The sequence below is a fragment of the Equus quagga genome, chromosome 13 (genome assembly GCF_021613505.1).
Source record: "Equus quagga isolate Etosha38 chromosome 13, UCLA_HA_Equagga_1.0, whole genome shotgun sequence".
NCBI lineage: Eukaryota > Metazoa > Chordata > Mammalia > Perissodactyla > Equidae > Equus > Equus quagga.
The window spans coordinates 69070049-69084613 of record NC_060279.1 but is presented as its reverse complement, the minus strand read 5'-3'; the positions used below and the strand labels follow the sequence as shown (position 1 = coordinate 69084613).

General features: G+C 35.7%; 1 protein-coding gene across 1 annotated transcript in view; it reads right to left on the bottom strand.

Moving 5' to 3' along the window:
- Positions 1-14565, bottom strand: part of CNTNAP4 (contactin associated protein family member 4) — a 195497-nt gene that overhangs the window by 31964 nt on the left and 148968 nt on the right. The window contains exons 15-16 of the mRNA XM_046682909.1: positions 2213-2383; positions 1293-1511 (exon numbers count right to left, since the gene is read on the bottom strand). Coding sequence (XP_046538865.1) covers positions 1293-1511; positions 2213-2383 — 390 coding nt within the window. The remainder of the gene's footprint in view (positions 1-1292; positions 1512-2212; positions 2384-14565) is intronic.

Genomic DNA, 14565 nt, shown 5'->3' with positions numbered 1-14565 from the left:
CCCAGATACTGACAGATTTTAAATTGCCATACCTTTTGCTGTGGCCATCTCTCATTTTTTATAATTCAAGAAATATCTATGTCAATTTCTTGACTGGACTCCAAGCATGTTATTAAAAGAGAAGTTATGTGTTTCTTCTCATGTATTCCTTATCATTTCCATATGCTTAAATAAGTCCGTGGCCATGAGATCATGATTAGATTATCTATTACAGTGCTTTTCTCATAGAAGCTGTTCATTGAATATTTATTGAGTGAAAGAAAGAATAAATGATAGAAATAATGAGTACACAGATTCATTAGAAGTCCCAAATATGTCTTAGTCAAATATGTTACGAATGTTTCACCCTTTGCAGTGAGAGTTAATAAAACAAGATTGTTAAGCAATAGGAGATATAATGGAGATGTGATGAATTTTATTCTAAAACACGACTCTTAAAAATGCTTGAAATATAATTTCTTATAATTTATAATTTATTCTGCTTTATAGTGTTGCTGTGCCCTTATTTACATTAAACTCTATGAAAAGTGATCAAGTAAGAGATAACTCCTTGAACTCCATGGTCCATAAGTTCTGTAAACTAATTAGCAAAGATGCAAAATAAAACAAACACATCCAGAAAGATTCCACCATCGAGTCTACAAATAGCAAGTTGATGTATTTAGGAAAAACAGAAACAACATTTGGTTATAAATATGATGTAGGTGATTAGAAGATATTCAAAATAATGAGCAAGATGAGAGACACTAGCAGAAGAAGAAACTGGTCAAGCCATGGGTTTTACACACTTTGATTTTATTTTTCTATTTTCTGCTATTGGCTTGTTTTTGACAGGGGTCCCTGGTTGGCATCAGGGGGAAATACCAGGAGAGTTCCTCAACTCCCCTGGGAATAGAAATAAACATCTCCGGTATCTTACTAAAACATCAATGTAAAACAAAAAACAAAACTAGAACAAATCACATAATCTGTAATATTAAGAATGCAGGTTTAGAAATTACTCAAACACAAATCTGAATATTATTTACTAGATGAATTTCTGAAGACAAGTCACTTCAACCCCTTGATCTTCAGTTACCTCATCTGTAAAACGGGGACAATACCCATTTCACAGGTTGGTTACGAGGAAGAAATAAAACACTTGGCACAGCCTGGAACATAGGTTCTCAATAAATGGTGGTTTGTTGTTATTATTATCATTATTCTTTTTGGTTGGTATTATTTTATTTTGGCCCATCTCTGCACTTACATCATACAATCAAATGACAAACTGCCTAAAAAACAGAACTTACCCACAAAGAGTTGACTGTTGAGCTGTAGAAGGACATGCCCATCAGCTGGAGCTGGTTGCGTCTTCGGTGAGAGCTGATCCACTCGAATGGATGCCTCTTTCATGTTCCTTTCAACCCTAACATGGTGCCACTGGTTGTCGTTGAAGCGAGTGGGGGACTGCACGGAGATTTCAAAAGGTCCGTTCCCCACATCAAATGAAAAAGTCACCACTGTTGGAGCTGGAAATATTAGACATGAAGACTGGTCAAGTTAGTCCACGTGGCGGAGAGCTGAGTCTTCAATATACTTAGGAACGGCACCATAACATAGCAATCACTGAACATGAAAACAATGGTTTGAATCTTGTGGAAGGAACCAATGACATCAGTAAAGAACAGGGCATGAAATGAGAAGGTAAAATATATTTGGAAAAAACAGATTTTAAGAAATTCATCCTCTAAGTTATTTTTCATATTGTTGAAGAGCAAAGCTATTTAGCCAGGGCAAGAAAACTAAACAGCCTCTGGTATTTTACATAAAAGTAATTTTTACAGTGATTCAAAGTTTCTATCATTTTAAAAGCATGCAATATACATTTGATATTAAGATACCAACAGCAGTCTAAGAGCACATCAAAATCATACGGCTGGTCAATTTAATTAAGTAATTTTGTAATTAACTGAGAATTTAGTTTATAAAGAAAATTAGTTATTTGAATTTAAAACCCTTCTTAAATTGGTTCTAGAGGATACCAATAATTTTCCCAAATTATCATGTTAAATATTAAATTACTCTCTTGCAAAAAGGCTAACAATATAGAAGTTTGTCAAAGGGACACAATGAAAACATTCAGCTGATAAACTAGAAATGTGTTAAAAATCAGTTAAAAGATTTACTGCTAAATAGAATCCCATAGACTTTTAATGAAAAGGACACTTACAGCGTAGCTCTACGCGGATAAAATCAGTAATCCCCAGGTTTTCTAAAAATACCCCAGAGGAAGCTGTTGTCTTAAAAAAGAAAGACACATCAGCACTGAGTTCTCCGTGGAAAGTAGGAAAATGAAGGTAGGAAGCCTCAGTATTGAAGGAAGCCGAATTCCAAAACGACCCTGGTTTGTTTTTTTAAGAAAAAAAGAAAATCAGAAAGTGAGAAAATTTATGAAATAAAATGAATGACATAATTCAATTTTCCGTTGTTCATATTTTTCCTAGTAAAAACATTGCTAATGTATCCAAACCTGCTCTTCTTTTTTCTATTAACTATAGAGTATACAAGAGCAGATGATGAGAAATTTTACAAGGATTGAAATCCTGGATTCCTTCCAACCTAGGGGAGGAACGATACCTGCAGAAATGCTCTCAATGTTCTATTTTGTATTTTAAAAAGGGCCTCAGCCTAAATACCATCCTCCGCCACCAAAGTGATAACGATCTGCTTAACATTGATTAATAGGCTGGATTTTTTTAATAACTTGAAAATTTAAACACCTACATTCCTTTGAATAACAAAAATCTCTAAAGAAGCTCAAAGCGTTTTTTGTTCTAACACTTCAAACACACACACTTCACAGTTACACCCTCGACTAACTGTTTTCATTAATGGGCCTTGTGATTTTCTAAGCTGAGAGTGGCATTCAAAACATCCTCATCTAATTAAAGAAGAGGACACTGCTTCCTCTGTGCTATGCTGATATTTTCATGAAAATGCTCTTTTCATTCAAATTTATCGTTTACTTTGCTTATAACAGTGAAGTAGACAGGTAGTAGGAAAAGGGTTCTCAAAAGGTTTTAAAATGCTCAATATAAGGAGAAAATGTGTAAAAGTTTGGGATATAAATTAAGAGATCTGAAAAAAATTATGTGGTCTTTAATTACAATTTCTGTCCAAATACAACTTCTTATCTTTACTTACCCATTTATTTTGTTTGTTTGTTTGTTATATATACAACTTTCCTTTTGGAAAAATTCTGTGGGTCTTAGATAGCAGAAAGTATGGAAAATAAAATATAAATGCAGTGGCATGAAGTGACAGGAGTGAAATCCAACTGGATGCATGTGGCTGATGAGAAGAAATCTCAGAGAAATGAACCAGGCATGGCTGCTGCCACCAGCAAGTTCTCGACACATCAAATATAAACATGCATCTGAAGTTTTAAGCAACTGCCTCCACATGCACTCACGCACTGAATAAAATTCTTTTATCTAAATTACCTTCCTGGAAGAAAGACACATTGATCCTCTGAAGTTAGAAAGAAGTAATTTCAAAACAACGGTTCATTATGTTAGCAGAGAAAAGATATATATCCAGCTAGGGTTAAAAATCACAGACTTGACTCCACTTTCACTTGTTCCTTAGATTTTTATTTATTTTCTATAAATTCTGGATCAAACAGTGCTTATATCTATTTTATTTTTTCTGTTTTTCTTATGGACCTGATTCAAAAGTCAATCCTTAGCTCATACTTGGGCAATTTTAGAGCTGAATTTATTCAGCTGAGAACATATTTGATGCCTTTTTTTTTTCCCTACAGCCAAACAAAATTGTATATTATCTGAGTATGTCAAGCCCAGTCCTTATTTCCATTTTACAGCTATTTCTATACTTAGACATTTTGATCTCTAGGAAAGAATGCAAGAAAATGCACGATATCAAGTCAGGGATAACACCACACTTGTGTCCTTAAAATTTCTTACCTGACCTATTTTTAGGAGGAATGAAATGCTTTTCTGTTGAAATGGTATATGTACGAAAATTAAAATAAAGCTGTAACTTTAAATTATGGAATATTATTAAATCTTACTAATTTGGTCTGATTAGAAAGAGGATCAGTCAGAATTACTTAAAGGTCTAATCTGAGTATTATGAGACCTAATATTTCATTTGTTTTATGTTTATATCACAAGTAACTCAATAAAGAATCATATAAAAGGCCTCAGGGAACTGGTTGAAAGAGAGGAACAATTCTTTGAATTGCTGCTGTCTTTACAATGAACGCTGGCACTGTAACGTAAACAATTTATTACCTTAGCTCAAACACTCTCACACTCAAACAGTACCTATTTTGTCTAGTTAGCAAACCTTATTTTACAGATTCACAATAGGTAAAAAATGAAGAACATTTTATTGGATTAAAAGACTGCTGCTAATTCAAAATAATTATAAAAAAAAAAAAGCAAAGGCCACTATTTTCACAATTCGATAATGTTAATGGCATATGACAGCTCAGCTCTTTCCAGACTGTGCAAAGAAGCACCCAGGAGGATCTGGGCTGCCCCCGAGAAAGGAGGGGCGAGGAAGGGGAGGCAGAGCCCAGCAGGCAGCCACCAGCAGGAAGCTCTGGGTCTTTTGAAGAGAGAATTCCGTGGCTAAAAATCCCTAACCTGCAGCAATAGAAGACCTGAACGCAAACAAGAGTGCTAGTCAGGAGAGCAAGAGCCCCTTTATCATTCCCACAAAAACAAATCATGATTCATTACTTTACGTAATTAATAATTACTAATAAATTTTTAAAGTAATTAATAATTAATATATTTCAAGTAAATTCAATCTAGGGTACTAGAGATTTGGAAAGATACCTTCAGAAATGCCACCTTTTAGCTTTCCAGAATTTAAAAAAAAGACTGTAATGGATAACAGGATCCATATAGTTATTTAGATAGAAGAGGAAGATGTACCAAGTATTTCATTACATATATACAGTAAAAAGAGTCCATAAGGAAAATTAATTTATGTTAAGATTACAAGTAATTTCTTAAATATTTCTTTTGCTAAACTTTTATTTGTATCATTAATAGATTATCCTTTTAAAAATAGACTTAGCGAGACAGAAAGTAGATTAGTGGCTTCCGAGGGCTGAGGAGTTGGAGCAGCTTAAGGATGCCCGCGGCTAAGGGTGCAGAGTTCCTTTGGGGGTGAGGAAAATGTTCTAAAATTGACCACAGTAAAGGTTATACAGTCCCATGAATATATCAAAAACCACTGAATAGTTCTCTTTATGTGGGTGAACTGTATGGTATGCGAATTATATCTCAATAAAGCTGTTTAAAAAAAGAACAGTAGTTGAAAAATATATTTTTTAAGACAATACATTTTACTTTAAAAATCAAGACGCATATGACACACTAACACTACCTTTCTTTTTTTAAACCACTTTGTTGAGGTATGATTGACATGTATAAAGCTATATATATTTAGTGTATACAACCTAATGAGTTTGGTAACACTACTTTCCTTAAAAGTGAATAAGATAAAATGAAATATAGAAATGCTGAGGCAAGGGACAATTTACTCGTCCAATAAATCTTTCTGAATGCTTAAGAATCAATTTAGAAAGCTGGAAATATAGATTTCCTTAATGAAAAATTTTATTTTGAGATAACTATAGATTTTCATGCAGTTGTAAGAAATAATACAGACAGACTCTGTGTACCCTTTACTAGTTTTCCCCAATGGTAACGTTGTGCAAAATTATAGTACAATATGAAAACCAGGATACTCTCCTTGAAACAGTTAAGATGTAAAACATTTGTATCTCCACAACTATTCCTCCTGCTTCCCTTTTATAGCCACATCCTCTTCCCTCTGGCCCTCACCCTCTCTCTAACCCCTTGACAACCACTGGTCAGTTTTGCAATGTCATTTGAAGAATGTTCTACACATAAAGGCACATAGTATGTAGCCTTTTCAGACTGACTTTTTTTTTCCACTAAGAATTACTCTCAAGATTCGTCCAGGTTGTTGTGTGGATCAGTAGTTCATTCCTTTTTTTATTGCTGAGTAGTATTCCATGGTATGGATGTACCACAATTTATTTAACCATTCACCTGCTGAAAGACATCTGGGTCATTTCCAGTTTTCAGCTACTACAACTAAAGCTGCTATGAACATCCGTGTACAAGTTTTTATATAAGTTTTCAGTTCTCTGGGATAAATGCCGAGGAGTACAATCACGGGGTCATATGAGGGTTGCATGCTTACTTTTTATGAAACTGCCAAACTCTTTTCCAGCATGGCCATATCGTTTTACATTCCTACCAGCAATGTATCAGTGATGCATCTCTCCACATCCTGGCCAGCATTTTGTGTTATCACTTTTTTTTTTTTTTAAGCCATTCTGGAAGGTGTGTAGTGATATCTCATTGTGTTTTTAATATGCATTTGCTCAGTGGTTAATGATTTTGAGTGTCTTTTCACATGCTTAATTGCCACCTGTACTCTTGATTTGGTGAAATCTCTCTTCACGTCTTTTACCTATGGCATTCCTGGCTTGGAGATGGCCACCTTCTCACTGTGTCCTCACATGGCCTTTCCTCTGTGCACAGGTGGAAAGAGAGCGCTCTCTAGTGTCTCTTCCTCTTCCTATAAGGACACCAGTCCATTCAGATTAGGGCCCCATCCTCATGGCCTCATTTAACTTCAATTACCTCCTTAAAGACCCTACCACCTAAAGCAGTCATATTGGGGGTTAGGGCTTCGATATATGAATTTGGGGGGTGGGGAAACAATTCAGTTCATAACATCCATATTTTATTGTATAGCTTCTTTTTCTTTCCACTGTTGACTTTTGAGGGTTCTTAAATATTCTAGATACTAGTCCTTTGTCAATTCCTGGCCCTCATCTTAATCAACACATCAACAACAATTAACATAGTTGATTGTTCCCCCCTCCTAGAAATATTTTATTCACTTGGAGTCAAGAATACCAACAGTCCTTTGCCTTTCTCATTAGTGGTATACTTCTCAGTTTTCTTTCTTTCTTCTTCCTTACCTCCTCAATCTATCAATGTTGGAATGCTCCAAGGCCTGTTACTACACTTCAATAACTCCCCTGGCCCATCTCACGGCTTTAAATATGCTGATGACTTGTGAATATTTATCCAGAGTCTGGAACACTCAAACTAACAACTCCACATCTCTATCTGAATGTCTAATGGCCTCTCAACTTTAATATGTTCAAAACTGAATTCCTTATATTCCTCTGAAGCTCCCTGACTCCAGCAGCAATCTTCTCCATCTCAATTAATGCCAATTCTATGCCTCTGACTGTTAGAACGAACACCTTGCTGTCTTTCTTGACTCTTCCTTTTGAAACCTATGTCAATCCATCAGCAAATTTTATTGCTTCTCCTTTTGAACTATACCCATACAACTATCATCGTTGTGCTGATGGCCCAAGCCACTATAATCCCTCAGCTGGGTTGGCAGTATGGTCTCATAAATGGTCTCCTTGCTTGAGCCTTACCCTGTTCAATCTCATTAAGGGATAAAGTTAAATCACACCAACTCCTCTTCTCAAAATTCTCTAATGTTTTCCAATCTCATTCAAGTTGAAAAATAGAGACCTTTCAAAATCCTCCATGATCTGACCACCAGCTTCCTCTCTGACTTCTATCATTCTCCTCTTTGCACACTCTGCTCCAATCGTATTGACCATTTTGCTATTCCAAGAGCACACCAGCTACAGTCCCATCTCCACATGGCTACTATGCTTTGCCCTCTGTCTAGAGAACTCTTTCACAGAAATACAAATGCAGTGCTCCCTTATTCCCTTCAGCTTTTTATTCAAACGCCACCTGCTTACGAGTATTTAATGTCAATCCTATTTAAAATTTCCAATCCCACCCCACCCCTGTGTCAACTATATTGTCTTCACAACACTTGCTAGCATCTATCATACCATATATTTTACTTATTTGTTTATTGTCTATTCCCCTAAGGGAACTCAAGCTCCAAGAACACAGATACTTTTGCCTATTTGGTCTGCTGTTCTCTCTCTCTTTCTTTCTCTCTCTCGATGTGGTGAAGGCATAGTACAATGTACGGGCTTAATAAATTTTTGTTGAATGAAATTACAAGATTTCCTTTGTCCTGGTAGCAATCAGAAAGCTTAGAGCAATCACTCCCAGTTTGCTTTTATTATATGTATCTCAATAAATACACTCAAATTCTTTAGTAAACAAGTAGAAAGAGGGAGGGAAGGAAGAGAGAGAAAAGAGAGAGAAGGAAGAAGAGGAGGAGGAAAAGGGATAAACAGGTAGAGAAACTTTAGGAAAATTAAGTAAAGGAAACCCAAGAAAAGAAAAGAAAAAATTAAAATTAAAGTCAAAAGAATTTCCTAATGGTGGAGGATTATAGACAGAGTGGAGCTTGCAAAATTACATTATATGATTATCTGTTAAAATGGAATTGATCCTCACTTTTTAATGGTTTATGTGTAGTCTGCCAAACGGAACAGAACTCTGTCAAACGGAAGAGAAATTAACCAAATCACTAGTCAATATCTTTTTCCAGTCTCCGAGTGTAACTTCTGCAAAGTTATTTATTGCCTACATGCACCTTTGATTATTTAATGCATTCGGGGCAGCTGTGATTTCTCAGACAGCTGAACAAGTCGATGCAGACAAAATGGAGAAACTAATTTCAATGACAAGAATTTCTTGGAACAAGAAACTTAGAACAATCTTTTCCAACTATGTAGGTTCTGGAGGTGCCTTGATTAGACATAAAATTTCAACAGAATGCATTAACTGAAAAGAAATACATTTAATAAAATAGGCGGAAAATGCAAATGCCAAAGAGTTAATAATACTACCTTGTTCAGATTAACGAATTGAGAGTAAAAATTTAGATTACCTTTGAAACAAGTCTTTAACAGCTTATAAAATGTATATATCCATTTTACCACAGCACATCCTATTCAGGAAAAATTAATACAAATGCACAGTACTGAGATGCATCCTTGTTAACTTATTTAATATTTCCTTGAAGTAATAATTATTCCTTAAAGTATTCAGTCAAAAAAAGTCAGTCACCTACAAGGTGGAAAAAGCAGTTTGGCCTCAGAATTCTTGAGAGCAATATTCAATGTCAGAAGATAAAGAAGCACCATCCACAAATTTCTGAGAGAAAAAAAATGTATCTAGCCTAATTTTTTTGAGTCAACGCAATAGGCAAACATTTTCAAATTTGAAAAAAATCTGAGAATAAAGCACATACATGCCCTTTTGCGGAAAAATTAAAATAAAATCCTATCTCATAAAGAAAGAGAGTTGACCAAAAGGTACCTAGAAAAGCTGTGGAAGACAAGATGACGGCATCTCTCAGTGCAGACAAGAGTGTGATAATTTGTACAAACTGGTGACTGTCACAAAGTGGGACCCAAAATGTTACACCAGTTTCTAAAAAGGTTCAACATAGGGTTACCTTATAACCCAGAAGTTCCACTCCTAGAAATATACTCAAGAAAAGTGAAAATGTATGTCCACAAAACAACTTAAACATAGATGTTCAAAGCATCACTATTCGTAATAACCAAAAAGTGGAACCAACCCACATGTCCATCAACTGACTAATGGATAAACAAAATGTGGTGTATCCCTACAATGCAATATTATTTGGTCATAAAAAATAATGATGTATTGATACATGCTACAACACGGATCAAGGTTGGCGATGCCAAGTGAAAGAAGCCAGTCACAAAGATCACATATTCTGTTTTCATCTCTATGAAATGTCCAAAATAGGAAAGTCTGCAGAGATAAAAGGTAGATTCATGGTTGACTACGGCTTGGGTAGGGGTAAGAGGGAAATGGGGTGTGTCTGCCAAATGGGTACTAGTTTCTTTTTGGGGTGATGGAAATGTTCTAAAATTGATTGTGGTGATGGTTGCACAACTCTGTAATATACTAAAATGACTAAACATACTAAACTGTGATTAGATTGTATACTTTAAACAGGTTAATTGTACAGCATGTGAATTATATCTCATAAAGCCGTTACCAAAAAGACAATATCAAGCTACACCAGCCAAGTTTGTTTTAGAGTTCTGAAGCAACAAATATTCTCAAGCATATGCAAACTCAGGATATGGAACACTCATGAGTCTTTCTGGAGGAAAAAACAGAAAACATCAACTATCTGACAATGCAATCCAAGGAGAAATAAATAAAAATAGAAATCATTCAAGAATAGAGAGGCTCTGATGATACGATAGTGGGTAGCATTAAAAAATAACCAGAGGCCAGCCTGGTGGTGTAGTGGTTAAGTTCACATGCTCTGCTTCAGCTGCCCAGGATTCACAGGTTCAGATGCCAGGCGCAGACCTAGCACTGCTCTTCAGGCCACACTGTGGCAGCATCCCGCATGAAGTAGAGGAAGACTGGCACAGATGTCAGCTCAGGGACAATCATCCTCACAAATAAATAAATCAATAACCAGCCATGCAAATAATAGGAAAGCTAGCAAAAGATGGGATGTGGAAGGAGAAAAAGAAGAGAGGAAAAATGAGCACTAATTTCCCCATTTTTCACGATAGATCAATACTATCTAATATTTAAAACTGAGTTTAATATAAAACCTACAGACTGTAACCTTTAAAAATCATTATAATCTTTATTTTAAGTTTAGCGGCATCTTTCAAGTTGAATATACATTTATTAGATAAATAAATAATATAAAACAATTCCTTTGGCTTCAATCCAGTTTCTTCTTTCTAAATTTCAGTTAAAGTTTTTCAAATTTATTTCTAAATCTCTCTTTCTATTCTTTTATCTAGGGCAGAGGTTCTCAACCTGCGGCAACTTTGCACCGCAGGGGACATTTGGCAATTTCTGGAGACATATTTGGTTGTCACAACTGGGGGCAGAGAGCTGCATCTAGTGGGCAGAGAGCAGGGATACTGCTAAAAGCCCTACAATGCACAGGACGGCCCCCGACCATAACAAGGAATTATCCAGCCCAATGTCAAGAGTGTGAGGTTGGGAGACTGTGCACAAGAGGTATCTAGAAATGTCTGGAATAATATTCACTGGTGTTAATCACCATTTCTGAGTTGTGTAACTCCTGGTGATTATTATACTCTTTTCTTTGACATTTCTGTATATCTTAAACTTTTATAATGACTCTATCAATTAAGTCATTATTATTTCAGATTTAAAACAATGAATAAAAACATGAAAAATGTGCATCAACTTGTCACAAAAGGATATTATGGTAGTTCTAAGAATTATCAGGATTCTCAGTCTCAGAAAAACGGAAATCTTTTGAAAGTGTTAGAATTTTCTTCCCTCACACTTGTGAAGTTTCTTGACTACCAATTATTAATAACGTAAGTCTCTTCAAAATAATAGAAAACAAAACGAAGCAAAATACGCCACAAAATATTTTTTCTCCAAGAAGTAGAAAGTGTTCCAGTTTTAGAAATGCATTTTATTATTAAAAGAGTGAAAATTGGGGCCGGCCCAGGGGAGTATTCTGGTTAAGTTCATGCACTCTGCTTCAGTGGCCTGGGGTTTGCAGATTTGGATCCTGGGTGTGGACCTAGCACCACTAGTGAAGCCACGCTGTGGATGCATCCCACAGAAAATGAAGGAAGACAGGCACAGACCTTAGCACAGGGCCAATCTTCCTCACTAAATAAAGAAATAAGTAGATAGATAGATAAATAAATAAATAAATAAAATTCAAAAATAAAGAGTGAAAAGAAAAGTATTAAGTAAAATCATGTGCTTATTTGAAAGCAAGCCCAAGTGTACTGACGAGAAATGGCTCCGGTGGAACTGGGTGCTCTTTCTACTACGTAATTAATCAGAATAAGTCTTTTAATAGAATCTAAACTCCTTTCATTAAAGGTATATACTTTCTTATCATTTAATTGTTTATGCAATCAAAAACTTATTCCTGTCTCTTATCAAGGATTCACTAGCTATAAGTTTCTCGAGCTGTATATGACGGATCATTCTCAGTCTTTCATAAACTGCTATTTATTGATTACCTTTCATGTAACAGTGATGTACCAGGTGCCAGGAACACAACAATAAATGAGCAATGGACCTTCTCTTGAGAGGCTCGATAATAATTAAAAGCCAGTATGAGAAATATATACTTGTAATATGTTCAGCATTCTTTGAAAGTGTAGACTAAGTTCTCTAGAGACCTGTGCAAGCTTCACGGAGGAAGGGTTTGAATCTGAGTGTGAAAGGTTTCAGTAAAAGGATGGGGGAGGTTTTGCAGGTGAAGGAAGAAAGCAAGTGAAGAGGCAATGGAGCCTGATGCCATCAGCAGCCCATGCATTTTCTTCATGCCGCGAGACCTGCAGAAGCAGAGGAATGTCCCTGTAATGTCTTCCTAATGAATGCCGAAAAAAAAAATTTAGGGGCTGGCCCAGTGGTGTAATGGTTAAGTTCACGTGCTCCACTTCAGTGGTCTGGGGTTCACAGGTTCAGATCCCAAGCACAGACCTACACACTGCTCATCAAGCCATGCTGTGGCAGCATCCCACATACAAAATGGAGGAAGACTGGCACAAATGTTAGCTCAGGGACAATCTTCCTCAAGCAAAAAAAGAAAGACTGGCAACAGATGTTAGCCCAGGGTCAATCTTCCTTACCAAAAAAAAAAAAAAGAAAAGAAAATTCAGTCCTGTGTGTCAATACTGGACTTCTGGTCTTTCTCCTTAGCACTTGGAGAGAGTTCTGAAGATGCTACAACTAGAGTTGGCATGCTTTCCAGGTACTTCTTACACATGCCAAAGTTGAGGAATTATTGGGCCAGAAGACTTCTGATGGTACCTCAAAAATGAAGATGCTCCCACTGTTCCTGGGAGAGTGAGCAGACAGGAAAGTACATAAGTGAGCCCTCCCAGTTATAATCTTTCTGTTAACTGGTAAACCCAGATGTTTTCTCTTGATTCTTTCCTTTGACTCTTTTTGTTTCTAAAGTCAGTATAAATCAGAAATATATTCAGTAGGATTCTAGGAGTGTCCTGGAGAATACCCATGTTACTAAAATTTTTACTGTTTTATGAGTTTTCATCTGGTATTTTTTTAATGACCCAATTTTAAAATTAAGCAATTACCATCCTTGGTTAAAAAAAAGTACCATCCTACTGAGTAATGTTGATAGAGGGGGAGGCTATGCATGTGGAGGGGCCGGGGGTATATGAGAAATCTCTGTGCTTTCCTCTGGACGTTGCTGTAAATCTAAAACTGCTCTAAAAAGAAGTCTTAAAAAAATTAAGGAACCATAAGTAACTATTCATACTATCATTGAGTTTTGGGGGGTTTTCTAAGTCAGATGTGTTGAAGGGTAATTTAAATGTAGTAAAACTAGCCTTTTTTGTGTGTATAGCTCTACGAATTTTGACAAACACATAAAGCCACAAAGCCACCACGACACTCAAGATATAGAACACTTTCTTCAGCTGTGTCTCTTTGTAAAATTCCTCTCGCCTTGAAGCCGTTGGCAATAGAGATCCTTTTTCTGTTCCTATGGTTTTCCCTTTTGCAGAATATCTCAGAAAGTGAATCATCCAGCCTGTGGCCTTTTAAGTCAAGCTTCTTTCACTTAGCGTAATGCATCTGAGATTCATCCATGTGTTGCATGTATCAGTAATCCATTTCTTTTTATTGTTCATTGGTATTCCACCATATAGTGTGGATACACCACCATAAGATGGAAAATTTATGCATTCAGTAGTCGATGGGCATCTGGGTGGTTTCCAGTTTTAGGAACTATGAATAAAGCCAATATAAATCTTTGCATACAGGTATTTCATTTCTCTTAGTAAATACCCAGGATTGTGATTGTTGGGTCATATGGTAAATGTGTGTTTAACTTTATAAAAAACTGCCAAAGTGGCCATACCATTTTGCATTTGCACCAGCAATTTATGAAAGTTCCAGTTGCTCTGCAGCCTCAGCATTTGGTATTGTCAGAGGTTTTTTTGTTTTATTTTGGTTTTTATTTTATAATTTTAGCCACTCTGACAGTTGTATGTTGGTATCTCACTGTGTTATTTTGCATTTCCCTAATGACTAATGTGTTGTGCATCTTTTATGTGCTTATTTGAAATCTGTATATTTTCTCTGATGAAACGTATGTGCAAATCTTTTGCCCATTTGTTAATTTGAATTTTTTTAATGATTGCACTGTGAGAGAGCTCTTTATATATTCTGAATACTAGCTTTTATCAGAAATGTATTTTGCACATATTTTCTCTCACTTTGTGACTTTTCTATTTTCCTAACAGTGTCATTTTAAAAGCAAAAGTTTCTATTTTCGGTAAAATCCAATTTATTTATTTTTTTAATTTATGGATCATGCTTTTGGTGTTATATCCAAGAAATCTATGCCTAACACTAAGATTTTCTACTATATTTTCTTAGAGAAGTTTTATAGTTCGTGGGTTGACATTTAAGTCTGTGATCAATCTTGAGTTAATTTTTGTATGTAGTTTGAATTATGGGTTGAGATTCTTCTCTTTTTTTGCAAAAGGATTCTAATTATACTCCA